At 46.8% G+C, this 27,539-nt stretch overlaps 2 protein-coding genes across 2 annotated transcripts; one reads left to right on the forward strand and one right to left on the reverse strand.

Moving 5' to 3' along the window:
- Nucleotides 1-11,069: 11,069 nt before the first annotated feature.
- Nucleotides 11,070-12,026, forward strand: LOC119386118 (ubiquitin-conjugating enzyme E2 Z). The gene has a single exon (XM_037653463.2). It carries the CDS (start codon nt 11,154-11,156, stop codon nt 12,024-12,026), a length of 873 nt encoding a protein of 290 aa, XP_037509391.1. The 5' UTR covers nt 11,070-11,153.
- Nucleotides 12,027-26,600: 14,574 nt separating this feature from the next.
- LOC119386119 (ubiquitin-conjugating enzyme E2 Z) lies at nt 26,601-27,539 on the reverse strand. The gene has a single exon (XM_037653464.2). It carries the CDS (start codon nt 27,456-27,458, stop codon nt 26,601-26,603), a length of 858 nt encoding a protein of 285 aa, XP_037509392.1. The 5' UTR covers nt 27,459-27,539.

Below are 27,539 nucleotides of genomic sequence, written 5' to 3' on the forward strand. Positions count from 1 at the left end.
TTTTTTTTCTGGCCTTGCGAACTTCGGGGGTCAGCTTAGAATCGGGGCCGGCCTAGATTCGAGTAAATACGGTACGTCGTGCTTCTGTTAGAGCACTTTAAAAGAGCATGGTGGGTGACTCAATACGATATGCACCCATTCAATTTCCAGCATATATGCAGGTGGCTCTGTGCAAGTATGCTTCAAGGTAACAGGCCATTAACTACAACATTAAAAAAGGCCTTATTTCAAGTCTATAGCTGCATCCCACTTCATTTGGCTGTGTTAAAGCCGTAGTAGTATAAGTCCATCCCCTCGCTTTATGTATGATTGTGGGTGCATTGCTTTTGCAGATAAAACATATAGGTGGTGTTCTGCTCGGAACAGGCTGTAGGTTTCATTTCTGCCAATAGGAGCTGGATTTAAGGATGGGCACAATGTAAGAATTGCTCGTGCTTCGATGTGGGCTACCATTATGGATCTTAGTTGCTGAAGGTAAACCTGGAGTGTTTTGTTATGGCATCCCTTGTTTCATACTGCGCATGCTTGGGACATACAATTTTGTCACCAATTTCTGAAATTCGCATTTTGTTAGGTAAGCTCTTTGGGGGAGCATTTGCAAATCATACAAGGAGCCAAGTGCACTTGATTAGTCTTGTGCCAGTGTTTGGCTAGTGATAAAAATGATGGTGCTAGAGAACAGGGGTGCAGACAGAATTTTTTTCCGAAAGGGGGGCGTGGGGTTGAACCCCCTTTTCGCCCATCCCTACGCCAGTGCTAAAGAAGTTAATGCAAATTTTCATTCATAGGCCATTTCGGCTGTGTCTGTAACAAATGGCAATATGGTGCATATCATTCTTTACACATATGGCAGACCTTGCATACTTTATTGTTTCATCTTGAAAGTGGCGAAACTTTATTGGCTGGGTAGTTGATAATTTGTTTGTAGGGCATTTGTGAAGAAAGAGCTGTGCACACCTGACTAAAAATGGCTCTTTTTTTTTTGTCATTAAATAGCAATGTAGAGTAGTTTCCATACATGGCTTCTTGGCCTCTTGACAAGTTCAGTGTATATCCCTGCCTTGCATCTATACCAAAGTGGGCCACTTTAATGAGTGAACTAGTATGAAATTGAGGAACCGGTGTACTGCCTACTGTCGCAGGAGTTGTGTACACTGTAACGTCACTGCAGTGTATTTTGTCAGCATATGCTGCAGATGTGTTTCGCATATAGCTTTTACGGAAAGTTGGAGTACATCTCACTGCACTGCATCCATAGGACTAGGGTAGGGTTGTGCTTTGGTAAATTTTGCAGCCTTTGGCTCTTGACCATTTTTGGGTGGTGGAGCAGAGTGACTGGCGAGATACCTGCCAGGCAGAATGTAGCTTTGAAAGTGTCTCGCCGTGCATGCATGATTTGTGTGAAATTTGTAAGCGTGTTAAACGAATAGTGTTTGGCATATTTGTGTCTAATTCCTGCTTGTTATTTTATTGTTTCTTAGATACTGGAGCAGACTAGAAATATGGCACTGAAACGAAATGCTACTGCGAACAAGCGTTATTTGTTTTTGTCACTTTGGATGGAAATTTACTAGACTGCAATTACACTAAACTCACAGTGATTAGCACCACACTGTGCCTACACATGCTCATTACGTGCAATGAATGTGCATGTCAGGCCCCCCCCGTAATTTTGGTGAAGTAGGTGTTTTTACCAAAAATAAATAATGAAATAGATGTTTTTCTCAAATAGTCAAGGTTTTCAGCAAGTGCCCCCCCCCCCCCCCCCGAAAAAAATTCCTGGCTACGGGCCTGGCGCATGTGCATACTTCCTAGGTGCATTTTATGTTGATTCGTGATGTGCCATTATGCATTTCATGTTCAATGTCGCATTGAAGACCGCAGGCAATATTTTGTTGACCACAAGAACTCGGGTTGATCAGATGAAGCTAGGCAAACATGTAGACAGCCACTTCTCTGAAAAAGCCCACGGGAGCAAGATGTTATGCTTACATATTGTCCAAAAGGTACAGAACACTTCATCTAAGCAGCATTATGCATTAATATGCATAGTGGCAGTAGTTTAAAATATTCATGCATGCATTGGAAACTTTATGTTTATGCAAGCACATTTAATGATAGAGGCACGAAAAATGAGGCCTTCCATTCTTAGTTGTCCATTCAAGCTGGAAAAGGCAGAGAAGCAAGAACATAATTTGACAAATCACCATATCTTAGAAACAACAGACGTGATAAAAATGTTGGAATAAGTAATTGGATGCTGCTGTAAGGGCATACAAGACCACCTATAGTTAGCAAAACTGCTTGTCCTGGCCACTAAGTCATTCAGCTTTCACACTTGGGCTGTAGCATTAGTATGGCCCAATTCTTACTCTCGTGACATTGCACCTCACTTAGTTGACACGGTATGTTATTGTGAAATTATGATTGGTAGCAGGCCAGGCTGAACTCTCTTACTTTCTCTTCATACGTTTTCTTCTTGTAGGTGCAGTTTTTTTTAAGGGCTTGTATGGAAAGCATGTATTATATATATATATATATATATATATATATATATTGCTTCTGAGTACAGATTAAAGATTGAGGTTATTTAGGAATTTCCATTCACATCAGCCTGTGCATGTCTGGAAGTCTAGCCCTGATGTCCAGTTCTGTTTAGGCCTTCAAGCAGGGTATCTGGAAGTTATTTTGAGTAGATTGTGTTTTAGTTGCTTTAAACTTTGAGAAACGTGGATGTATTTTAAGCCTTAAAATATTTGTTTAAATTATTTTCTTGCTCTCGGATCGTCTTTATAAAGGTACACTATAAGCAAACATTGACTCAGTCCACACAGAATACTGTGCCCTTCTAAAAATATGGCAAGGTTAGCGTGATGTCACGAGATGGCTTGGTCGTGGAGAAAAAGGTGATGGAATAGACTACGCAGTTTTTTTGCAACTTGAGCTGCCTGCTATAAACAGAATCATTGATTAGGGTATCTTGCAGGGCACTGGCAGCCTTGGAGCTGTTTCTGTGGTGTAAGTTGCCACCATCTCTCAGTATAAGGATCCTGCAGAAATCACAGTCCCTAAAGAGGCAGTAACATTTAGGTATTTTACTGCAAAATGAAGTTAACTCGGACAAATTTCTTTAACTGAAGTGTAATAAACCTTTTTTTATCATCAGTGATTGGCCACTATTTAATAATTATAAACAAAGCATCAGGAATCATGCACATTTTCATAGTGGTAGTGGCAATAGTTTCTTTCGTTCGTATCATTTACTTGTTATGCCTTTCTTTCTAATAAGTAAATGTGAAGGGTTTTGATGTTGTGAAACTATAATTTATCACTTTGACTTGATTTGGTTTGTGTTTAGTGTTTCTCTAAGCAAAAGGTTAGCTATTTGAACAGTTCACTGTGATAATACAGAAGTGTTCTTATTAAAATTACAGCATGTTCTTTTTCACTTTGGGTTATTGTTACATCTGTAAACTGCCCTCCCATCTTCATTAGACGTTTTATATTGAAGCCATGAGGGCCTGCTGTTAGTTTTGTACAATTTCATCTTAGCGACTACCGTTCAGAGTGCTAAAGTTCATGTGTTGTAAACTTATTCAGTAAAGTATCGCATATTGTGTAGAGGCCTGTAGAGAGAAAAACACCAATCGCTTCTTTCTTACTTTGCAGTTAGCCTTGCACCATTTGAATCATTACTGAATACCTGCGGGTGCATGTGTGAGAGGTAGGATACTGGATTTTGGGGTACGCCATTGCAAAACAATTTTTATTGATCTATTGATATGTAGTTTATGTACCTGAGAAGTTTGAGCGTAGCCTTATGCAGTACACTGTTTTATTCGTCTAGTGAAATTTGCTCCAAGCAAGCATAGAATCTTTAGTTTGGTTCAATCTTTCCAATTTTTTTTTTGTGCTTTCACATGACACAAGTTTATAACCATGTCGTACTAAAATATTTACTTTATGAGCTAGTCTTTCGGTTTATATCTCCAAAGGCCAGACATAGGGCCACTTTTTTTTTCCGGAATTCGTAAAGGAGCATAGTTCTGTTATGTCGTTAACAGAGATGTCCGCCAGCACCACTGGCAGAAGTGCAAACAATACGTTGTTGCTAGAGGAGACACAGCCAATACACTCCATCTCACTAAATGATGTGGCTATGGTCATATGTGTAGCAGTGCCATCTTCGTTGTGTATTTTTTGGCCGGTGCTCCTACTGTGTGTGGCGACTGCTGAATCTGAGCGGGTTTCCTCGGTTTCCTTACTTTTACGTATTGATTTTTGTCTGTATTTAAAGAGGACCCTGAACCACCTTTTGAACACTTGACTCATTCCCCTGTAGGAGGAGTCAGGGGCCTTTCAAAAATATTATTGAAATGTCTTTTTAAAGACCTACTATGAGGAAGTATACTACAAGGGCAATTTTTACCTTTATGTATAGTACCTAAGCCTGTGGCATCGTGTCTGATTCCTGTTGGGCAGATGTGGCTAGGTGCAAGCAGACAACAGTCAGTTTCTCTCAAAAGTGCATAATTCTTATTGATATTGAAAACGGATACTTGACTACTAAGGCCTCTTCAGATGAGTGTGTAAGTTAACATGCACAGTAACGGTAGGAAGGAGTGCATTGATCAAAACAGTTTGCCTGCCTCATGTCAACTATCAGCCAATGGCAGCCTTCTGTGGGAATCTGCCCCACTGTTGTCGCATAACTGCAAGCATCTGGCCAACCACTGATGGCAAGCCTCTGTCAGAAAATAGGGTGTTTAGAGAAAGCCTAACTTCTTATTCTGTTTCTGAATCCCACGTGCTGCTGAGGACTGTAAAATTTGGTTAAAATGTCCATAGCTAAGTCTTACATTTCTGTTTCTTGACATCAAGTCCAAGGGGTGGTTGAGGGCCCATTTAATACAAGAAACAGCCTAATATTGATTGTTTGACCTTGCCATTATAAGCAATGGCACTCCAGCATTGTGGTTATGAAACTGTGATTCCCCCCCCCCCCCTATAAGTTGGATTTACTTATGAGGTTTATTAGGGGTGTACGAATATGCAGAAAATTTTTGATATATACTTGAATAGTGTACCATTAGATTCTGCCTTGAAATTGAATAACCACTATTTGTGAATTTGAATATTTTTTTAATAGTTTATGAATATCTTCAAATGTGAACTGCATGCAAATAAACACTAAATTTTTGCAAAAGAATTATAACTTTCATCTCTGAGCGCATATGGTATAGGCATGAAACATCAGAGCTTATTTTGTGCAGTGGGCTACTTTACTTGAGGAGCCGGAGCCTATCGGCTTTTTAACCATCATTCACGCTCTTTGAAGTTCTGTGCACATGAAGAATCTGTTTGTTTATTCCTGACACTCTATTGGTACTTTTAATTCTAAAGTCGTAAATACTGGGATGTGAATATCAATGTATATTTACTGTAAGAACAGCTGTTCGGTATTGAAAACTTTAATTCAGTTCGAGCACCATTCGATTTGGTCTCGAAAATCACTACTCGCGCACCCCTAAGTTTTATCTTCGGAGAGCTTGGTTATCTGGTGTAAAACTTGCTATTGATGCAGTTAGTGATTTACTGTGCTTGTGGGCTCCAGCTGCTCACAGAAGAGGTGTTTAAACTGAATTCTGCATTTAAATGTTTGCATTTGGACACAATGCAGGAACCCTTTGGTGAAAAAGTGAATATGATTGTGTCCAACTTACCTTGCTATTCTTTTTGTTATTATTTTTGTGTGGCTGAAGCTTGTATGGTGCTTGCAGTTTTTTTTTTCTGATGGGAGTGAGAGCGACAAATGTATAGGACACATGTATGCAGCATGTGATGTGACATATATGTGAGAACGATGTTTTGGGCAGCAAATAAAATAATCTGCACTGCGCAAGTTGCACTACTATGCCATGGTCTGTTTTTGCACCTGTGGTTTTCACTTCATACATACTATAACGCCATGTCCTAATTCAAACCTAATGCCATTGTAGCCTTTGTACCACCACAACACGTTAAAGTACTTGAAAGGTGTGCAGTCTCACCGTGAGCATACCAGAGTATGTTCGACAAGTCAAAATAGAAGAAAAATCCCAGCAGAAACTCACTACTGGGGAGTTGCCCAATAGTGCATAAGCGTACCACTAGCCGACATTAGCTATGATTTAGTGAAAAGCACTTGACATCAGCCAGCACTAGCATGTAATGGTTACTTGGTGCGGCAGCTGCAGTGGGCTACTTTCTTTCAACAGGCGTTGCCAAGCGAGCATATCTACATCACGCAAGGGGTCGACCAAGAACAATTTGGCTGTTTAAGAATTTGTTGTTCGAAAGAGAAAAAAAAGAAAACTACTGAAAGGGAGCGTAAACCACAGCTGTGCAAGGAAGTAGTGGGCAAAATGAAAACTTGAAAAATTAATGTAACTGACGGTGTGGCAAGCTTATCCAGACTTTGCGTTGTACCCTACTATAGTTCGGATGGCCAGCACTGCTGATGGACTGGGCACGCCTGGAGATGTCGGTCAGGGAGCTTCCGGACATCTGGATGCCCAATCACATTAATGTAAAATTTTACTTAAAACTTTCATCCATCCATCTCAGCAGCAAATGCGCAAAAGATCATGTGTCTACCGTGTAAGTTTTGGGAGAGGGACCTGTCCATGGGCGTCGGCAGGATATTATATTGGGGGTTCCTTAGACATGTATGTATAAATCACTGAATTATCAACCGAATTGAACATGTACCATTGAAAGAGAATGAACACTGTCCCTGCCTATCCATGTACTGATAAATAACATAAAGCCTCAATTGATGCTCTACTTTAAATTATTAAACCACTCCGAGTTCAAAGACGCGAGAGTAGTTTCAAGCGATATGGGATAACAAAGGGTCATCCACGCCAACTGTCCCAGTCGACAAAAATCAATTTCTCTAAAAAAATCTGAGAAAATTACACACATATAGACATTAGTAATACAGTATTTTCCCAAAATAATTTGAGCGGCAAAAAATATTTGGGCATGTGAGCGCCATTTGAACTTCATGAAATGTTGGAAAACCAGGTACGAAAATAAAATTCGCTATAAAGCGACCATTCCAGGCACTCTTTCAACACTTGCTTCTTTGTGTTTTTCGAGCATCGTGACTTCATTATAGGACAGTTCCTTATAGTAGCTTTATATTTTTTACTGTTTAGCGCGTAGGTAAAGTTCAGTAAATTGTCGTGTTTTCAGGATTTTTTTTTGCAAATGACAATTATTGATCAAATGCAGGAATTATTTTTACAAAACTCTCCATAAAACTTACTATCACCCAAAATTTTGTTTTGCCTGTGTACGGCTCATAGGCTCTAAAATAAAATCCTAAACTTAGCAAAAAGGCCATTGGCTTAGATATACCACAATTCCCCCAAAAATGAATCGCGTTGCTTGCACACCGGAGGCGGCGGCGGCGGCGTACAACTACGCCACAAAAATCATGTTATTGTGATAACAGCTGTAAAACTGCATGTTACCAGACTGACAAATCCTACTTTAACCAAAAATCTGCTGCCCGCAACCACCCAAATTCTGATGTCAAAAAGCATATTTCGTCCGTATAGAGTCGCGGACGACGTACGGAAAGCGTGGATACACGCGCGTCGTCACATCATGCCCGTCCATTGCGGAATAGATAGATGAACTTTGTATGAATCCGCTACAAACGTCCACGCTCACGCCTCCTTTCTCCGGTTTACATGGACGTTGAGACTTAACTTATTTTGACGCCCGTTGATTCTGAGAGCCCCATGCAATAAGTAACGCGATTAATTTTGGGGGGAATTGTGGTATATCTAAGCCAATGGCATTTTTATGTTTTTACCTCTGTTTGTTATTACCTCGATACGTAATAAACAATATAAAGCACTAACAAAAGACACTGAAAATCATGTGCTAAGAATACACTATACCTCTTTTTTTTATGCAGCAAATTCAGTTGGTTTGTATTGTCCCCACAACAAAACAATGCAATAGTGGGACTCAACTTCAAAAATTTTTTTCTCAACTAAAACAAAAACTACTTTGATTAAACTTTCTCTGGACAGCCTTTATGGTTCGCAATAGTATGCGCTATTTCCTTTATTTTTTCTTGGACCACCTTAGGGTGCTACAGATGTCTCAACATAGGCCAATGTAGCGTTTTTGCCAAGTTCAGGATTTAATTTTAGAGTCTATGGGCCGTACACAGGCAAAACAAAAAAATTAGCAGATAGTACGTTTTATGGAGAGTTTTATAAAATAATTTCTGCATTTGATCGATAATTGTCTTTTGTAAAAAAATTCCCGAAAACACGACAATTTACGCAAATTTACCTACGCGCTAAGGAGTAAAAAATATAAAGCTCCTATAAGGAACTAACTGCCCTATAATGAAATCACGATGCTCGAAAACGCAATAAAGCAAGTGTTGGAAGAATTCCTGGAACGGTCGATTTATAGCGATTTTTTTTCGTACCTGGTTTTCCAGCATTTCGTGAAGTTCAAATGGCGCTCACGTGGCCAAAAAATTTTTGCCGCTCAAATTATTTTGGAAAAATACTGTATTACTAATGTCTATATGTGTGTAATTTTCTCAGATTTTTTTTAGAGAAATTGCTTTTTGTCGAGCGCCCCGACTGGGACAGTTGGCGTGGAATGACCCAAAAATAAATAATAAACTAAATATAATCAGGGAGGCGAAGATTCGAACATCAGCCCTCGTGAACTTACCCAAACGCGGCCATTCCATGCCAATCATCGTCATTTTTGTAGAAGGTTATCTCCGGACTCTTATTTACTATATTTGGCGCCTCCAACCCCTAATTTGACCAACCGTGAAAGCCCTTCGCCCTTGCCATCTACAGTTATGAGCATAGGCGTGCGCACGAGGGGGGCAGGGGGGGCGGCCGCCCCCCCCCCCCCCCTAGTCACCTAAGAGGGGGGCGCAAAATCTGCCTCGTACATTGACTTTGCAGGGGGGGTGTGGCGCTGCGATGGACCTTCCCCCCGCCACAAGAAGCGACAACTACACGCGCGCCCTCTCAAGGGGTCTCAGTCCTCCAAAAAACTGTAGCAAGCCAGGGGACAAACTAGGCTAACCCCTTCGGGATTTTCAGTAAAGATTATTATCTTTCTCTATGCTGTACTTATGGCTTTGAGCCAAGCGTACGAGGCAGATCTACGTGTTTTTGTAAGTGTAGTAGCTATGTGCACTTCGTGGGCTATCGAGGCACGTTGACAACACTGGCGGTTAAAGGGTAACTTATGGTGAGACGTAACGACAGCCCTCACGATAGAGTACGTACGTCAGTATTATCGAAACTAAGTGCACTTTATGGTGCAATCATGTAAATATCACATGTAACTTTTGTTAATGTATTCCACTGGGGTCGAGCAATTCTTCAATGTAGCTTGCTGAATCATAGGAATACAAATGTAATGTTTATTAGGCTGCCATAAAAGCGGAGCCAACACTGAAACCACAGACGTTAATCTGATATGACGCCTGTATCGTAGGAGTACATATGTAGTGTTTATTCCTTTCTTCTAAAATTAGATAGCCAGCACCACAAACACAATTGACGTTGCGCCGACATTACGCCTGCACAGGCTGTGTTTTTTCCAAGCCAGTGTATAGACCTGGCGTGGCTCTGTGGTAGAATACCTGATTGCCACGCAGAATGCTTGGGTTCGATTCCTGCTGGGATCCTAATTTTTATTCTTTCCATTTATCTGGTCAACGCTACCGATGTAGGTTTTTCTTAATGCTCTCTCATTTAAATGACTAATGTCTGTTCTCGCCGTTCCTGGGTCGATATAAACTGTCAATCACCTTGGCGCATACCCGCACACCGCGGCCCGTAGCTAACGGGTATGTGCCATACGTGTCTGGAGGAAAGGGTTTGACGACGTACGCGACAGGATTTGCACGTTATTCATGTCATGACCCGACAGTCATATTCGTCAAATCCTCTTACCCTCCCACGCCAATTTTGGTCTACACCAAGTTAAGGAGACGATCATGAGAGCACCAAGACGTAGGCGGCTAGATAGATAGATAGATAGATACTAGAGCTGTGCACGGGCCGTATTTCCGAGCCCGAGCCCGGCCCGGGCCCGCTGACTTTGTCGAAGGCCCGCCCGAGCCCGACGGCAAAGGGCTGCGAGCCCGCCCGGCCCGGCCCGACGTACGAAAACACAATCCCGGGCCCGGCCCGGCCCGGCTTTTTGAAGGTTCGCTGCGAAAACAAAACATCGTTTTCCGGTAATTTGGCATTTTATTGAGCATATCAAATATGATCAAACAACACACGACGGACAGTCTCTATTACACAGATTACAAATTACAAGTAGACGGCCTCATGCCAGCAACAATGGAGTTCTCTCGCCAAAGCCGTCACGTGTATGGGGTATGCCCATGCAAGCGTCAGCTTGCACGAAGGCGATCTACGTCAGGTCGCTCGTCGCTGTCGCGTGCATTTTCACTCATATGGGATTTGGCCTTAAATCTAACGCGAACAGTCGCGTGGCGCCGTCACTAGCTCAGGTGGTGCTACTTCTCTGTTTGTCGGAGTGCAACAGAGGCAGTGCTTTACCTGCTCCCCTTTTGTTTAATGTAGCGAATGGAAAGGAAAAGCGGTAAAGGGCGGTCGCGGAAAAGGCGCTGTATGCGTGCTGGAAAACAATTCCCGCTCATTCTCTATATTTCGGGCTTGAGACGGGCTTTGCGCCGGGCCCGAGCCCGGCCCGATAAAACTCCAAGTAGCCCGAGCCCGGCCCGGGCCCGAGGTGAAAATACGTCGGCCCGCCCGAGCCCGGCCCGCGGGCCGGGTCGGGCTCGGGCTTTCGGGCTACCCGGAGCCCGTGCACACCTCTAATAGATACGTAAATAGAAACGCTCAAAGTACCAAAGGTTCGCTAAAAATGCTTCGCATTTAAAACGTGCTAAGCTGGTTTCCTTGAGCGCGCCACCTCTACCAGCACACATTTATTTCACGCCCAATTTCCCGTAGTGGGTTTAGCCACGTCCCCAGCTACCGACCAGCCATCACGCGCAGGGGCAGCGTTCGGTGCGGCTCGGCGTCCATTCGGCTCTCATATCCTTGCAAAATTAGGCCCTTCTGCGCACAATGTTCGGCGGCGCTGTCCAGTGGGATCCCCTTATGTTCCTCAACGAGGAGCCATCTCCGCAGTGCCTCTTGCGGGTCAAGAAGGACATCGCGGACTTCAACGCCAGTCCTCCTGCAGGACTGTTCATCACACCAGAGGAAGAAGACGTCACCAAGATGCACGCCCTTGTCGTCGGTCCCAGTGGAACGCCGTACGAAGGCGGCTTCTTCCAGTTCTACATGAAGTTCCCACCCACCTACCCGATCAGCCCACCCAGGGTTCGAATAATGACCACGGACGCTGGCCGAGTGCGCTTCAATCCGAACCTGTACGCCTGCGGCAAGGTCTGTCTCAGCATCCTCGGCACCTGGACCGGGCCACCGTGGAGCCCCGCTCAAGGCCTCGAGAGCGTCCTTATATCGGTGCAGTCTCTGATGAACGAAAAGCCTTATCACAACGAGCCAGGCTTCACAAACGAACTGGTACCAGGAGACGCCGACCGCTACAACGAATTCATTCGGCACGAGACGATCAGGGTGGCGGTGTGCGACCAGGTCGAAGCCGCTCTCAAGCAGAGTGCCGACTGTCCGGCCATCCTCAGGGAGCAGATACTTAAGTGTTTCTACGAGTCCTACGACAAATACGAGGAAATCGTGAAGGCAAAGGTGCATCTGACGGGCACGACAGTGAAAGATGTTTTTACTTATCAAAAGCAGATACAGTGTCAGTACGAGACGCTGCTGACCAGGATGCGTGATTTAAGAGAGCAGATCAAGCAGAAGAAGGAAGCTGCTGCACAAGCTGAAGCTGCTGCTGCTGCTACTGAAGCTGCAGCTGCCGAAGCTGCCCAGGTTGCCGATAACGCTGCTGCCGCCACGAACCCGGTGAACTGAAATATTGAACATGTAATATTGCCATTTGTTTTACCTGACACACATCTTTCCCCGTTCTGCCGCAGAAAATAACAGCTGAATGAAATATATCACGCCGAAGGAAATATATCAGCTGCAATGTCCGAGTGTCGTGTTTAATTAAGCCGTGGCAGTAGTCATGCAGCAGTAAAGAAAGCAGTCGATGGGGAAATTCCATCTACAGATTCTTAGTCGACTGCATTACCATATTGCATAATGCACGCATTTGTTTTGTATTTCACGCCACTGGTAGGGGCGTGATATACAAAAGCTCAAGGGTCCTCCATGTTTTATTACAACACACGTGGTTGTTTTTCGGTCGCAATTTTGCACAAGTCTTCTTACTGAATCTCATGCTTTGATAGATTCGTATTAATAATAGCAGCAAACCCGTTCACCTGTCTATTCAAATCATATATGCAGCGGCGTACGAAATTGTTCGCGAGTGGGGTGGGCAAGCATCCCCCACCCCATCGGCCGTGTATATATATACCAGCGCCTCCTCTATTTTTCAGTGCCTGGGCGAACGCTCTCCTCGGGCCGTCGAGCGCGCGCTCCGCGTCCGCTCGCCGCTGCCGCGTGGTGGCGCTGTGCAAGTAGACTACGGAAAGCTGGCGCTGAACGGTCGCGCCAACGTTTTTAGGGTCGCGCGTATCACGAAGCTCTCGAATTCGTGTTTGCATACGAGTTTAATTGCATTTGTGCTTCTTGGAAGCTTTCACAGGTACAGGGGGATGGAAAGAAACGCGAACATAGCGGCCCGCTGTTTTTATCACGCTCTAACCGTGGTGGCAATAAAAAGATGCTAGATGGTCTTTTATTGTGTCATGGATGACGTCGTCTTTTCATCAATCATCCAGGCTATAACCACTTGAAAATAAATGCGAAACAGCAAAGAATGCAGATGTCGCATGTTCGCGTGTCTTTCCATCCTCGCTGTACGTATTCCGCAGGCAGTCTGTCAGTCCGTGCTGCCGGTTCGATACTTGCACTCGAGTTTGATAGTATTCGCATTTTATTTTCTACTTCAGACTATTGCAACCGCCCCAATGCCTTAGTATGTCATACTGGTTTGTTCCTCTCTGCAAATGGAACTGAAAGAAATCACGATTGTCTTTTTTTTATTTCCCTTTATTGTTAAAGAAAAAAAATCTCACGGGGTCCATTACACATTCATCTAAGACGACTGAAAGGCGAAAGCCATCTTCTTCTTTTTCTTTCAGTCAATGTATTGAACATTCCCTGCCTCCCTCCGAGATTCCTGAGGAGCCAGATACTGAGGCTACAACAATCCGTCGACAAATACAAAGACGAGCTCAAGCAACTGACAATAGGCCGCGCCGTTTTTCACGCCTTTCACATTGGCTCAAGTTGAGAGTCGGCACTACGATTTGATACTTGAACAACAACGTCTGCTCGCACACATCGGTCAGTGTTGCAGGAAGCGCGCGGCATATGTAGCTGTTTTTGTTTGTTTTTCGTACCACCACGATTTAACTGGTTTAAGCTCAGAAATGGTGGAATCACTTGGCATAGTTCCTCTTTTTCTGGCACCAGCAGTTGATTTCTCCCGGTGGCAACAAATGTAATTCTCAAAAGCTTTACGAAGGGAACGGGCGATCACGTATATCCCTGGAAGCAGTCTAGTGACATTTCATGCTATTTAGCGCATGAACTCCAGGCTTGCGCATAGTGTGCTACACCAGTAGAAGGTAGCACGCATCGGGGAACTTTAAGCGCCCAAGCTTTCAGTATTAGCTCTTGGCAAATGCTGCTTTCGAAAATCGACTTTCAGACAGTCAAAAATCGACTCTCAGTCAAGCGAACGTAACGGTGACAAAACAATTTTCCGCGCATCACTGGCACGCGCTCTTTGGTATCGGGCTAGCAGACGACGCGCGAGCGTCTCGATCAAATAGCCGCGAAAGACACATGCCTTCAAAATGGGCTGGTTGCCCAGAACGACAAGTGCTTCATGATTCCAGTTCACAAGTTTTAATTATACTTTCAACAACGCGAACACAGCCGAAAATTGAACCATATAGCAGCTTCGAATCAGGGGCGTAGCCAGAAATTTTTTTCGGGGGGGGTTCAACCATACTTTATGTATGTTTGTGCGTGCGTTTGTATGTGTGCGTGTATATATACGCAAGCAAAACTGAAAAATTTCGGGGGGGGGGGGGTTTGAACCCCCCCAACCCCCCCCCTTGGCTACGCCCCTGTTCCGCAAAATCCGCCGAGAACGAGCAGACCATGGAGAGAAGCCGGAAGGCCTAGAACAATGGACCGAATCAGTTATGCAGGATGTCCGGGAGTCCACCAAGATGGTGCAGACAGACTTGCAGACAGAGAAGATGGACAGCCGACTTGCGCACCTTCTCGAAGCTAAGCAGTCACTCCTCGAGAGATGGAACGGCCAGCGCCTCAATCGCAGGCTCCGGAAGAAAATTGCCGAGGTCAACAAGGTGATAGAAGAACACTGCCAAACGCTGTCAAGACAGCAGTGGGATGATATCTGCAATTCAATCGATGGTCAGGTGCGGACGCGGGGCAAGTGGAATCTTCTAAAACACCTCCTTGACGAGACCGGAACCAAATCAAATCAGAGAAGAGTACTGGCCAAGACCCTCCACGAAGCCACGAGGTCATCAACGGAGGAGGAAGTCCTGGATTATCTTGCAAAAAAGTACCTGCCTCTGAAAACGAGCGATGGCGGCGCCTACACCGAATACAGTGGGAAACCAAACTCCACTCTGGACGAACCATTCACCATCGAGGAGATCCGGAGAGCTCTACATATTGCCACGTACGTTTCTTATCACTTTTGCTGCATTTCGCCCACGAAGGCTGTCGGCAACGCTCAGCGCAAACCGCGCCTCATTCTTCGAGAAGCTTCACGATTGTTGTAGATGATTTTGTTAAGATTGCGCGCAAGACGCGAACGCTCGAGCTCATTCTAGAAATTGCGCAACCACCAGCGATATCGCTGGAAAGTTCGATAGCGCCTGTATAAAAGCCGACGCGCTTGACCGCTTGTCAGTTGATCGACGGACGACGCCCTGTTCGCCGCTATCATTGTACAGCGTGTATTGCTGTAGTTCTAGTTCTCATTTTCTGGCCACAAGTTCGGCCAAATAAACAGTTTCACCCTGCAAAGGCCGACTGCTGTCTTCGTCGACGTCACGACCACGTGACCAGGGGCGTAGCCAGAAATTTTTTCGGGGGGGGGGGGGGGTTCAACCATACTTTATGTATGTTCGTGCGTGCGTTTGTATGTGTGCATGCCTATATACGCAAGCAAAACTGAAAAATTTCGGGGGGGGTTTGAACCCCCCCAACCCCCCCCCCCCCTTGGCTACGCCCCCGCTTCGAATGCAGCCGCGGCATTCGTCTCCGCGCGAGCGACGACGCGTCGGCGGGTCTACTGCGGTGGCGGCCGACGGTCGGTTCCCATTGCGCTCCGCTCCTTCGCCCAGGCACAGAAAAATAGAGGAGGCGCTGTATATATATATATATATATATATATATATATATATATATATATATATATATATATATATATATATATATATATATAAAGAGAGAGAGAGAGAGAAAGAGAGAGCTGCTTCGTTCGCACTCAGTTTGATGCGATTTCTGATAGAATTTTGCTTAGCTATGTTTAATAACATTATGGTAGAAGTACGGTTAGTTTTACGTAGCGTACACTATAGGGACAACCCTACATTACTATGCGTTTTATGCGTGTATAGTATTCGAAGCAACACTTCTATACATTAACCACACAGCTTTATGCATGAGAACAATTATGCCCATGGCGGCCTTCCCAGTAGTATAGATTTGTATCATTCAATAAAATGTCGTAAATGCCTAAAAGCTGCTCTCTAATAATTGCGTTTTAAATGTAGGTAGCAATGAGTGCACCTTCTCTTTTCATTAATTAATACTGCTCTTGCACGTATTCAGGTTTGCGTATATTTTGCCTTGATTTCTCTTAGTCGAAATGGTGTTTCTATTGCGTTGTTGTTATTATTACTAATACTATTACATTATTACTATTATTATTATTTAGCATTGTTATTAACTTGTTAACCACAATTTTCCCTTAAAATGTAAGAATTTGTGGTATTAGAGGTAGTTCATTCTTTATACTCGACGTATTTGCATTTGTGACGTTGCTTGGAGGGCCTTCCGGCCCCTGCAAGTATATAAATGCGCCTATGCTAACAGTGTAAGCGCGAATGTTTTTTTTTAAAAATGTGGGTGATTATGACGTTAAACTACCGCGCGTTGTTTCCTTCCGCATAGGTCGTTACTGTGTGTGATTTGTAGAAATTTTCTGGCTCACGCCCACAACACCTGCTTGTAACGCGAATGCAACAAGTGACGCGAAAATGAGCAGTCGTGTAGTGACCACTCATGCGCGACCGCGTAAAAAATGAGAGAACACACTATATTCAATGCAGCGTATTTTTGACCACTGGTTTAGGAAGGCTGCCCGCTGCTCACACAGGCAAAGGCTAATTACAGCAGCTGGCGAGATGAATTTATATGAGTATAATAAATATTCTCCGTTGTTGTGAAAAGACGTTGAGCTGTTTCTGCGCGTATGCAACTGTGAACGCAACATATTGCTGAGAGAGGGAGAGATAGAGAAATAAACAGCGCTGGTCGTGTGTGCTTTTTTTTTGCCGTCCGAGTGGTATTTTGCGCTGTACAATTCAATTCAAGATGAATCAAGACCAACTAGCCCGGCTGTCAATTCAGTCTCTTAGTCCAGAAAACCTGGAGCTTGACGATCCGCCTGGTCTGGAAGAACAAGCTACGGGGCAAGCTTGAAAGTTGGGCTTCCCAATGTGCTCGAGTCCACTGCCTTATTCGTCGCATTGTTGCAAGCCACGGCGATCGCTGAAAGTATACCATATAATAAGCGAGGTGAAGCAGGTTGATCGGAGACTAAAGCGGAAACCTTTGTTAGCTCTCCAGATCCAGCCCAACTGAAACACTTAACACTTCTGCACTCTTGTCGACTAACACCAGCTTGGATACAAATCAGCGGTGATGCTATTCTTTTTTGTTGAAAGAAAATGAATATCCTGAAAGAGGAAGAGTGTTTCCTCTGTCCATAGCGTTTACTGGTCCCCGCCCGTATTTGCATCGTCGATGATATAAATTTCAGGCCAGGTAAAGCAGAAACAAAGCATGACAGAGTGTTCTAACGTTATAGCACCCCTGCTCAGCAGTAGTCTCCTTTAAAATGCTGGAGCGCAAGGCGCGAAAGCGCCGCATAGGCGGCCTGCACCGCAGAGAGCCTACAGTGCGTGGTCGTGAGACGCGGAAGACAATTTTCACAGTAGAAGCGAAGGACAAATTTCTTTACATAATGACGGGATTGCTGTGTTGAAGGACAACTTCGCCACAGTCCTTCGTTTCCCAGTGTCCAGCCGACAGTGACCACTATCGAATGGGGGGGGGGGGGGGGGGGGGGGGGGGGGGGGGGGGGGGGGGGCTGCTCCGCTCCCTAACATTTCTCAGGGGGTTGCTAGCGCCCCCCTTGCCCCCCCCCCCGCCCCCCCATAGATACGCCTATGCATATATGGCTGTTCGGGCATCTGTAGTATAGAGGTTCTCACCGTCGCGTGCACATTTTTTTTTCCGGAAGCGTCCCCTTAGGCATAGTAGTTCGTGGTGTCAAAAATACACACGTAAATTTGCTTCGTGTATAAAGTCTAAGTGAACGTTGGTGAGGTCCATGAATCCAGCGGTCGAGGTTGGGTGGTTGTACAGGCCTGAGGCCTGTTGAACGGAGGTGGCCAAGACGGCTTAATTGTAGGCCTGCGCAAGCCCACAACAAGTATGTAGACGTCACATCGCGGATTGGTGCGTCACAAAATGGGCTCGATGTGCCATATGGGCCGCCGTATGCGGGGATTGCGTACGTATGCGCGGACTGCCTTACATACGCGCAGTGGGTACTTCGCTGATTCGCAAAATAATTGCTACTGCGCGAAATGATGACGACTGGCGTGGTGGGCACCTCGCACCTGTACTTGCAGCAGGCGGCCCAAGAGAGTTTACAACGGGCTCTATGAAGGCCGCTCCCCCAGCTTACGCTGCGAGTGCGCTGCGTGTTTCGCGCAGGTTTGGCGTTTTCTTTCAACAGCGGATAAGGTCGATGATAATGGAAAATCCCTACGGAGCGTCCGCAGCTCCTAACGGGTATGTGCCACTGCACGGATCCCACTACTCACTTCCAGTCCACTAAAAATGAAGAAGCTGTGTATAACTATAATGTTCCGCGATGGCTAAAGTCGTGCGCTCTTCAGAAGATAGATAGATAGATAGATAGATAGATAGATAGATAGATAGATAGATAGATAGATAGATAGATAGATAGATAGATAGATAGATAGATAGATAGATAGATAGATAGATAGATAGATAGATAGATAGATAGATAGATAGATAGATAGATAGATAGATAGATAGATAGATAGATAGATAGATAGATCCGGGCTTTCGAGGAAGTCCGGGCCTTCGTGTAGGCAGTCATGCCACCAGCTATTCTGTTTAACCAGTCTTCGCGGCGTTAAGTCAGTAAAGCTGCTCGAAGTTTCTTTCTTTCTTTCTTTCTTTCTTTCTTTCTTTCTTTCTTTTTAAAGCTCCATCGTTCCAATATATTGGAACCATGGAATTTTCCCTGGAGTCATCTATAGATGACTCCAGGGAAAACTGCTCAACTGCGAAGCAGAGGCACTGTAGAAACGTGGAGGAGCTCTTTCGAGGGTCACGGAGAGAGAAGTATTCTTGCTCCATGTCGAGGGTCGACCATGCGCTGTGTAGCAGTGGGATACCGCACCGTCGCGGTGCCCTGAGGCGGTGCGGTATCTGACTAAACGCTGAGAGCCTCGCGCTCGCGGTATTGAACCGCTCTGAATGCTTCGTGGTTTGAAGGGATCTGTGGGTTACCTGGCTCCGGCTGCATGGCGTGTCCAGGACAGGCAGCCCGAGATCGCAATGATTGCGCTGAAATGTCTGCTGGACCATGAAAACAAGAACATTCCATATAAAAACCTGAAATAATTTCCGGCGCAGGCGGTTGTCACTGTAGGCGGCATATGACGGCGCGAAAAGATTTCGCGGGGGGGAGGAGGGGTTGGTGCTGAAGCCCCGTTAGCGACTCCACCCCGGCTCGAATGGATAATATGTGAAGCTGCTTCCTTTAGTGCTTCATGACGCGTGGCGCGGTGTAATTAAACACGACACTTAAGCATTGCAGCTGATATAGACCCTTGGGCGTAGAATTCAGAAGTTATTTTCTGCGGCAGAGCGGGGCAAGTCGTGTGTCAGGTACATATGTCAGTTACGCAGTTGGTCTTCGCATAGAACTGAAAGAAGCCACCTTCGTACGGCGTTCTACTGGGACCCACTACAAGGTTACGAGTCTCGGTAACGTCATCTTCCTTGGATGCGACGATGAGTCCTACTGAAGGATTGTCGTTGAAGTCCGCGATATCCTTCTTCACCCGCAGGAGGCAGTGAGGCGGCGGCTTCTCGTTGAGGAACATGAGGGGGTCCTTGGAGCGAGCGCCGCACATTCTGCGCAGCAGGGCCTAGCTAATTATCAAAGGATATACGAGCCGAATGGACCACGAGCTGATGATGATGACGATGATTTCCTTTATGAATGGCTCACACCCAATCTGGGGGATTGGCCAAGAAACGAATAATTTATAGACAAAAGTGGTCACATATGGTTTCTATGACCAATGGATTCTAGAATAGTTAGAATAAATTAATGCTAATTTAAAAAAAAATGCAGAATCAAAGCCGCCCTGATTCAATTAAGAATTTTTCTACAGCGGAACAGACATCCCGGTGACAATGACCTAATAAGGAGGCTCCCAAGGATAGAATATTAGAAGTAATGAAGTCCAATCTAGTTAGATTAAACACCGCTTTGAGAATGTTTTTCCTGAGTAAATTTAAGTGGTTGCATGATAAAAAAATAATGCTCGACTGGTTCGTCGTTGTTGCAAAACGAGCAAAGAGGGGAGGGAGCCAGACCAGCTGAACGGAATGCTGCCCCTGGCGTGATGGCTGGTGGGTACCTTGTGACGTCGCTAAACGCACTACGCGAAATAGGGCGTGAAATGGGTATTGGTAGAAGTGGCGCGCTCAAGCAAACCGACTTAGCACGTTCAAAGATGAAATTCTGGAGGACTGAGCATCTACTTAGGCTGCACATTTATGTGCTGTTTTTAACAGCGAAGCTGTCCTATCTCGGCGTAAAGTGTGTAGAGTGTCTGACCATGCCCGAAAACTATCGTCATCATGAATGGATATGTGCCGCAGAATTTGGGCAATACCCACTACTCACCACTACGGCGTGGCCTGTAATAACCCTGAGAACGAGTACAGAGAGAGAGAGAGAGAGAAAGAAAGACACAAACAAACAGAGAGACGAAAAGAAAGATATAAAGAAAGAGAAAGAGAAAAATTCTTGCCGAAAAAAATTCTTCACGAGGCGGGATTCGAACCCGCGTACCCCCGATCCGAAGGCGTGCGTCCGAACCACTCGGCTATCCAGGTACGCTAGCAGAGCATAGCCTAGCCTTTTATAGTGTAGTGTAGCAAGGGGGTGGGAAAGGGAAGTGAGCGTGAGGAGGAGAGATGTGATGGTGAGGAGAAGGGAAAGGAGGAGGGAAGAGAGTAAAGCGTAGCACAGGAAGAATGAGAAAGAGAAATAGAGAGAAAGAAATGCAGAAAAAAGAAAGAGAGACAGAAAGAACATCAACGAAAGAGAGAGAGGAAAAAGATAAAAAAGAAAGGGAAACAAGCGTCGCGTCGTCAAGCGATCAAGTACCGCACCACCTTGCCAAGCCGCGCATGTACTGTAGCTAAGCCATGCCCACCGACGGAGACATCGCGCGCAACCTCCGCTCTTTAATGCATCGCCTGGCTGCGTACTCCCGAGGAGGAAGCCGCGCATCTCGAAGCTATAAACGTGTCGGTCGAGGGGGAGTACGGGAGGCGACGGGCCCGTGCTTCGCTGTGCCAAGCTTTGCGTGTTTTAGTGCAAACTGCCCGTAAATTTTTCGCTCTCAATTAAAAAAAAAAAAAACCCTTCTGCTTGAACCTCCGCTTCGACAGATTGGTAATAATAATAACTGCCAACCCGTCCAACTGTCTCTTCAGACCGTATGTGGTTGCTCGGGCAACTCTGATAGTAATTTTTCGGGTAAAAAAAATCCCCCAGCTCTCGCTTAAGCCTCGCCCATTCGGGCACCAGTGGCAACACATCTTCAGCGGGGATTATCGAAACAGCTCATCGGCAATCGCACCTTAGCCTAAAGTTACTTTAAGTAGCGCTCCAAGACTTCCTAAGTTGTAACCAAGTCCCTCGCAACTGCAGATGGCAAGAGTGGAGGAGATTTGCACTTTAATGGTTGCTCATTGTCTCAGAGCTAGGGTTTCGGGCAATGAGAATTCTGGGGTCGGAGGCGTCATACATACATAATAGGAGAGTCCAGGGACAATCGTCGTCAGAAAAGACGATTCATGGCATGGTCAGGCCACGTTTAGGTAACTTCACGAGGACAGATGCTCGAATCCTCGCCGCCCTGATGAGCCCTTAGGTGCCTCATGAAACGGGAAAAGTGACCGTCGGCGGCGTCGGCGTGAACACGAAGCAATGCGAAAAATGATCCGGTGACGTCACAGGTCGCCAGATTCGCATCCCGATGGAGACAAATGTTCCAAGGTCGGAGTGGCACCTGAAAACGAAAATCGTCGAGTGATGGTGAGGTGACATAAGTTCAAATTAAAATAATAATGTATATTTGGCTTTACGTACCAAAGCCCCGATATGATTATGAGGTACGCCGTAGTGGAGGTGTACGTAAATATGGACCATATGGTCTTCTTTTAAAGGGCCCCTTACCAGGCCACATAGCAAATTTTAGTTAGATGCGGGAAGTTTTTGTGTGCCAAATGAAGAGCAGTATGCTGCAAGAATTTTTCAAATCGGTTCATTACGAGCTGTGAAAAACAATAATTTGTAGCGGCGCGAAACCATGATGCGAGGAGGCGAGTTTCAAACCCTTGCCACTCGACCCGTGTAGCCTTCGCAAGCCAAATCCCTTCCCTGCCCTCTTCACTTGACACATACGCATGAACACGTCATGCGCGTGCATGGTCACGTGCGCATGACGTGCCCGAGCCAGCGTGAGCACGCGAGTGGCGTTGCACGGCCGCTACCTTTTCTTTTATGTAGCGGCCGTGGGCGTTGTGTCGGCGTTCTCTGTGGTGTACTGCCTGTTTCTGCGGTACGGGCATGAAAGTTGCGACATTTGTACGGGCACGAGAGTGGGGGTATCATGAGCCACTGCCGCATTAACGTTTACTTGGATGCGGTAGAATAAATGAGCATAATGAGTACTCGAACGCGCCAGAACGTTACTTTCGTTTCCAGGGCTGGCGTCTCCTCGATGCGCTAACCGCCGGTAGTATATTGTAGGCACTATAGGCTTCCCAAGCAACGCTTAGCGGCGCTGCTGCTCTTGACAGGCAGCGCCATCTCTGGCAGAAAAAGAGAAACTGGGGTGTTAGCAGCGCGCGTTTTCCCTTCTCTCCACCGCGTTGCCGCTCGCTTTGCACGTGCAGAGATCTCGCGGTGCACTTGCACCGCCTCACAATGTACCGCTTGCAGTGCGGCTTCAAAAGGATTTTCAAGCTTGACTGGCACTTCCGAAAAGCGAACTTGATAAAATGAGAAAGGCTCGTCAATCACGTTAACGGTGAAGAGCAGACGATCGATAACAACGACGCCCAACTCAAAGCGAAATGCATTTCCCAAGTCGCGATTACACCGTGTAGGACGTATACCTCGAGGTAAGTCTCATTCTGTCATGTTAAAGATGAATAATGGTCCACATGCACTCCGAAATGAAGCCGTACACGCTATCGATGTTCTGCGGCGTGGACTACGAATCATATGTTTGTTGTTTTGATATGGCATGCTTACAGTAGCAGCCGTGTACTTTCGTGAACAAACGTTTGCGGCGTGCGAAAAAAAGATTATACGGCCATGGCACTGCTTCCTGAGAAGGTTAGAGTCAAGTCCTCCGTGCCGCTGGAGAATCACCCGCCGATTAAGACGCGTAGCTGAGCTTTAACCACTGTGAAGCAAGATGAACTGCTCGCCTCGTTTTTTCGGCTCTCGCGTCATGCTTGCAGTCTCTTCTTATGATATCGACTTGACAGGCGTATAAAACCTGCTGCGTGAACGAGGCTAGAAAATCGCACAAAGTCAGAAGGTGGTTACTTCATGGTTGCAATTGCAAAGCATGTATTAAGTGCCAGTTATATTTAGCGGCTTAAATATATATCACCCTAATAAAGTGACAAAAACAAAGCAAACCTGCAGAACGATGTCAAAGCTTGCTGCAAATGCACAGACGTCCGTTCCGGCGTGATAAAGCAGCCTTCCCGACGCGTGAAATGCAGGCGCCGAACTTCTGACGATGTGCCGAGTTCAGTTGAATTCAACCAACCGCGCAATGCTAACGGTATAACGCGAATGTGAACGTTCAACAACGACTGGTAGGTCTCACGAACACGGGGAATCAAAATACAAAGTTGCTTCACCTACAACCGTAACTGAACTTTAACAATACGAGAAGACAGCGAGTAATCATTAATGTAGTCGCTGCGTGCATGCGCCGCGTTACTTACCGAGACAGCGCTGTCAGCTATCCACGCTTGCCGCCTTTATTTCTCGTACGAAACGCCCGGGAAACGATACAGTTTAACACGTAAATCGCGTGCCTTGGTGTTGTCTGCACTGTTGTGGCTGGCCGCTAAACCGCAATACTTCGGACCACGCTTGCGCTTCCGCGGGGTCGCTTCTGCCATCGCTGAAATGCGCAGCTTCGCACAGCAAGCCTCTCGGTTCAACGTACCCAGCTGACGGCCCCCCAGTTACCCGCACCGAGAGAAGAACGCGTGCGCACGTGCGCTACCGCTACCGTGAAAGGGGCTGAGTCGGCCGCGCCGAAGGTTCAGAGCTTTCCGACAGAGCCGCAGCGCGGCTGGCGTGGCGCTGTCGTCGCGCCGCAAACTTGAGCTTGGGTTCCCTATACGGCGGCTCTTTCATGACGGAAGTCAATCGAAACGCGCTTCAGGAGCGTCCAGTGACTCCTTCCAAAATGCTAACTCTTTTTCTCTGCCTGTACCTTCCAAAAGGGGTCACATGGACGCCCGAAGAGAGTCACGGTTCCATGACCCTCTTTTGACTCTTTTTTTTCTTAGAGTGCAAGAGCATCAAATGGGCAAAGATGGCGTTATTCCTTTGCGACAGCGATGTAGCTCTAACTCCAAAAGTGCGCCAAACAAGGTGCCATACACCTTTAGTAGCAACGCATTCAAATAACGCATGCTTAGTGGGTCTCGGATTGTCCACAATTTGCGCATCTGTTATTTGGTGTCACGTTTGGGGGCGAAGCACCTTAAGGCCGAGGCATGTCCGTCCGTGTGGCCATAGGCGTGCGCACAGGGGGGGCAGCCGCCCTCCCTAATCCCCTAAGAAGGGGGGCGCAAAATCTGCCCCGTACATTGACCCTTCTAGCCACCTAAGAGGGGGGGGGGCGCAAAATCTGCCCCATTCATTGACTTAGTAGGGTGGGGGGGGGGGGGGGGGGGCGCTGCGACGAATCTTTGTCCCCCCTAATGGGGAAGTCTGCGCACGCCTATGCGTGTGGCGTCCGTGTCCGTGCTTACACACCTACTCGCCCACTCGTCATGATTCACTTCGTGGAGCTGTCTGGTTTTATCAATAAGTTTAACAATAGACTAATATCAATCATAATTGTGACAAAGCAATATAAAACGCCTGCAAGCTCAAACCCTTTATACTAGTCGCTGACGTCAACGTACACATTATGGACCTTAGGACTTAGCTTTGCTTTCGACTCTTCATGTCACTTTGTCACTCAATTTACATTATATGGGGCAACGCTCGCGTAACGTACGGTTGCTCACCCATACGATACCCAGAGCTTCGCCCACTCGTCATGATTCACTTAGTGGAGATGCGTGGATTTTTTAGGAGCGAAGCTCCTTAGGCCCGCACCCCGCCGTCGCCGTCGAAGCTCCCTTCCCTTAAGTAGCGCTTTAGGTTGCAGTAGCCGGTGATTTAAGAGGAAATGTTTAGGCCTTGAGCGAGTTGGTTCTAGCGCACCAGAAATTCGAGGTTAAAAGAAATAAGCTCTGTGCACAACTGGCTATAATGGTCGTCTTCACTTTCGCCACCTTTATCGTGGATTCTGAAATGACAACCATCATTCTAGCGCACTACGGGCGCTTTGCCGAAGGTAGTAGCAGACGCTCTCCCCACCCGGCGCCGGTGCAAAGAGACAATGTAACGCTGCGCGCGCCGAACGCCACGCGCGGAGTTCCGTCGCCGCCGTCGACGGTCCCCGCCGTGTCACCGCTCGCACCCCTCTCCCGCCTGTCTCCCTCTCCCTGCGCTGCGCGCCGCACACTCACTCGCTCAGTCGTTCCCGCCACCGAGCGTAGCAGACGCTCTCCTTGCGCCGTGCTCCCTCAAGGGCTGCAGAAATTAGCGTCTTCCCCCCCCCCCCCCCCCAGAACCACTACAACAACAACAACGCTCTCCCCACGCGCTCCCCACCCTACCGCCTTCCTGAAAGCCAGCAGCAAGATCAGGCGTATAGTCGTTTGCGTCCCATTTCTAAGGAGCTTCGCTCATCGGTTGTATTCGTACACGGAACGGCTAGTTTTTTTTTTATACCGGGCACGCTGAGTTCCACCGGTGCTATAAGTAGCACATTGCTAACAGGGGTCGTTAAACTGTCTCATTTTACTGGGAGAAATACCGAACGGAAGAACTCATTTAGATACGTTGGCTTATCTTCGTCATCCCTGACAACTAGGTTATTGCATACGATCACTTAATTCCGTATCACTTGATCCACACCCCTTTAAGTACTTCCAAAAAAGCTTAGAATTTGTTTTCAGCGTGTCATTTGGTCCTTTGAAATAGCCTTTTTGCGATGCTCACATTTAACAGCGGAGCGAGGGGGCTGGTAACCCCAGCTTCTCGTAACCCCAACTTCGCACAAGGTGTTGATGTACACAATAGTATCTGCTACCATCCCCCCGTCCGCCCCTCCCTCGGGAAAAATCAGAACTGCGCCTGTGTTTAGTTGATTTAGTTTATTGTAGCAGCAGCATTAACAGCAGGAACTTCGGCATTTGCAGCTTCTACCGACCCTACCAGTGGCGTGAAATACGAAAGAAAGACGTGCATTATGCAATATAGTAATGCCGTCGACTAAGAATCTGTATATGAAATTTCCCCATCGACTGCTTTCTTTACTGCTTCATGACAAGTAGCACGGCGTAATTAAACACGACACTCGGGCATTGCAGCTGATATATTTACTTCGGCGTACAAAAATTCGGCCGTTATTTTCTGCGGCAGAACTGGGAAAGACGTGTGTCAACATATGGCAATATTAAATGACCAATATTTCAGTTCACCGGGTTCGTGGCGGCAGCAGCATTATCAGCAACTTGGACAGCTGCGGTAGCTTCGGCAGCTTCTGCTGCTGCGGCAACAGCAGCTTCCTTTTTCTGCTTGACCTGGTCTCTTAAACCTCGCATCCTGGTCAGCAGCGTCTCGTACTGGTACGTCATGTTTGCAAAACCGAGAGTGGTCACCTTCGTGCCGGTAAGATGCAGCTTTCCCTTCACGATTTCCTCGTATTTGTCGTAGGACTCGGAGAAGGAGTTCAGTATCTGCTCCCTGAAGACGGCCGGGCAGCCGGGACTCTCCTTGAGAGCGGCTTCGACCTGGTCGCACACCGCCACCCTGATCGTCTCGTGCCGAATGCATTCGTTGTAGCGGTCGGCCTCTCCCTGTGCCCGTTCCCGGTTTTGGAAGGCAGGCTCGTTGTGGTAGGGCCTTTCATTCATCAGAGACTGCACTGATATCAGGACGCTCTCGAGGCCTTGAGCGGGACTCCACGGTGGCCCGGCCCAGGTGCCGAGGATGCTGAGACAGACCTTGCCGCAGGCGTACAGGTTCGGATTGAAGCCCACTCGGCCAGCGTCCGTTGTCATGATACGCACCCTGGGTGGGCTGATCGGGTAGGTGGGCGGGAACTTCATGTAGAACTGGAAGAAGCCACCCTCGTACGGCGTTCCACTGGGACCGACGACAAGGGCGTGAATCTTGGTGATGTCGCCTTCCTCGGGTGCGATGAACAGTCCCGCAGGAGGACTGGCGTTGAAGTCCGCGATGTCCTTCTTGACCCGCAAGAGGCACTGGGGTGTCGGCTCCTCGTTGAGGCACATGAGGGGATCCCACTGGACAGCGCCGCCGAACATTGTGCGCAGAAGGGCCTAATTTTGCAAGGATATGAGAGCCGAATGGACGCCGAGCCGCCCCGAACGCTGCCCCTGCGCGTG

This window comes from Rhipicephalus sanguineus, chromosome 3, assembly GCF_013339695.2.
Source record: "Rhipicephalus sanguineus isolate Rsan-2018 chromosome 3, BIME_Rsan_1.4, whole genome shotgun sequence".
Lineage (NCBI taxonomy): Eukaryota > Metazoa > Arthropoda > Arachnida > Ixodida > Ixodidae > Rhipicephalus > Rhipicephalus sanguineus.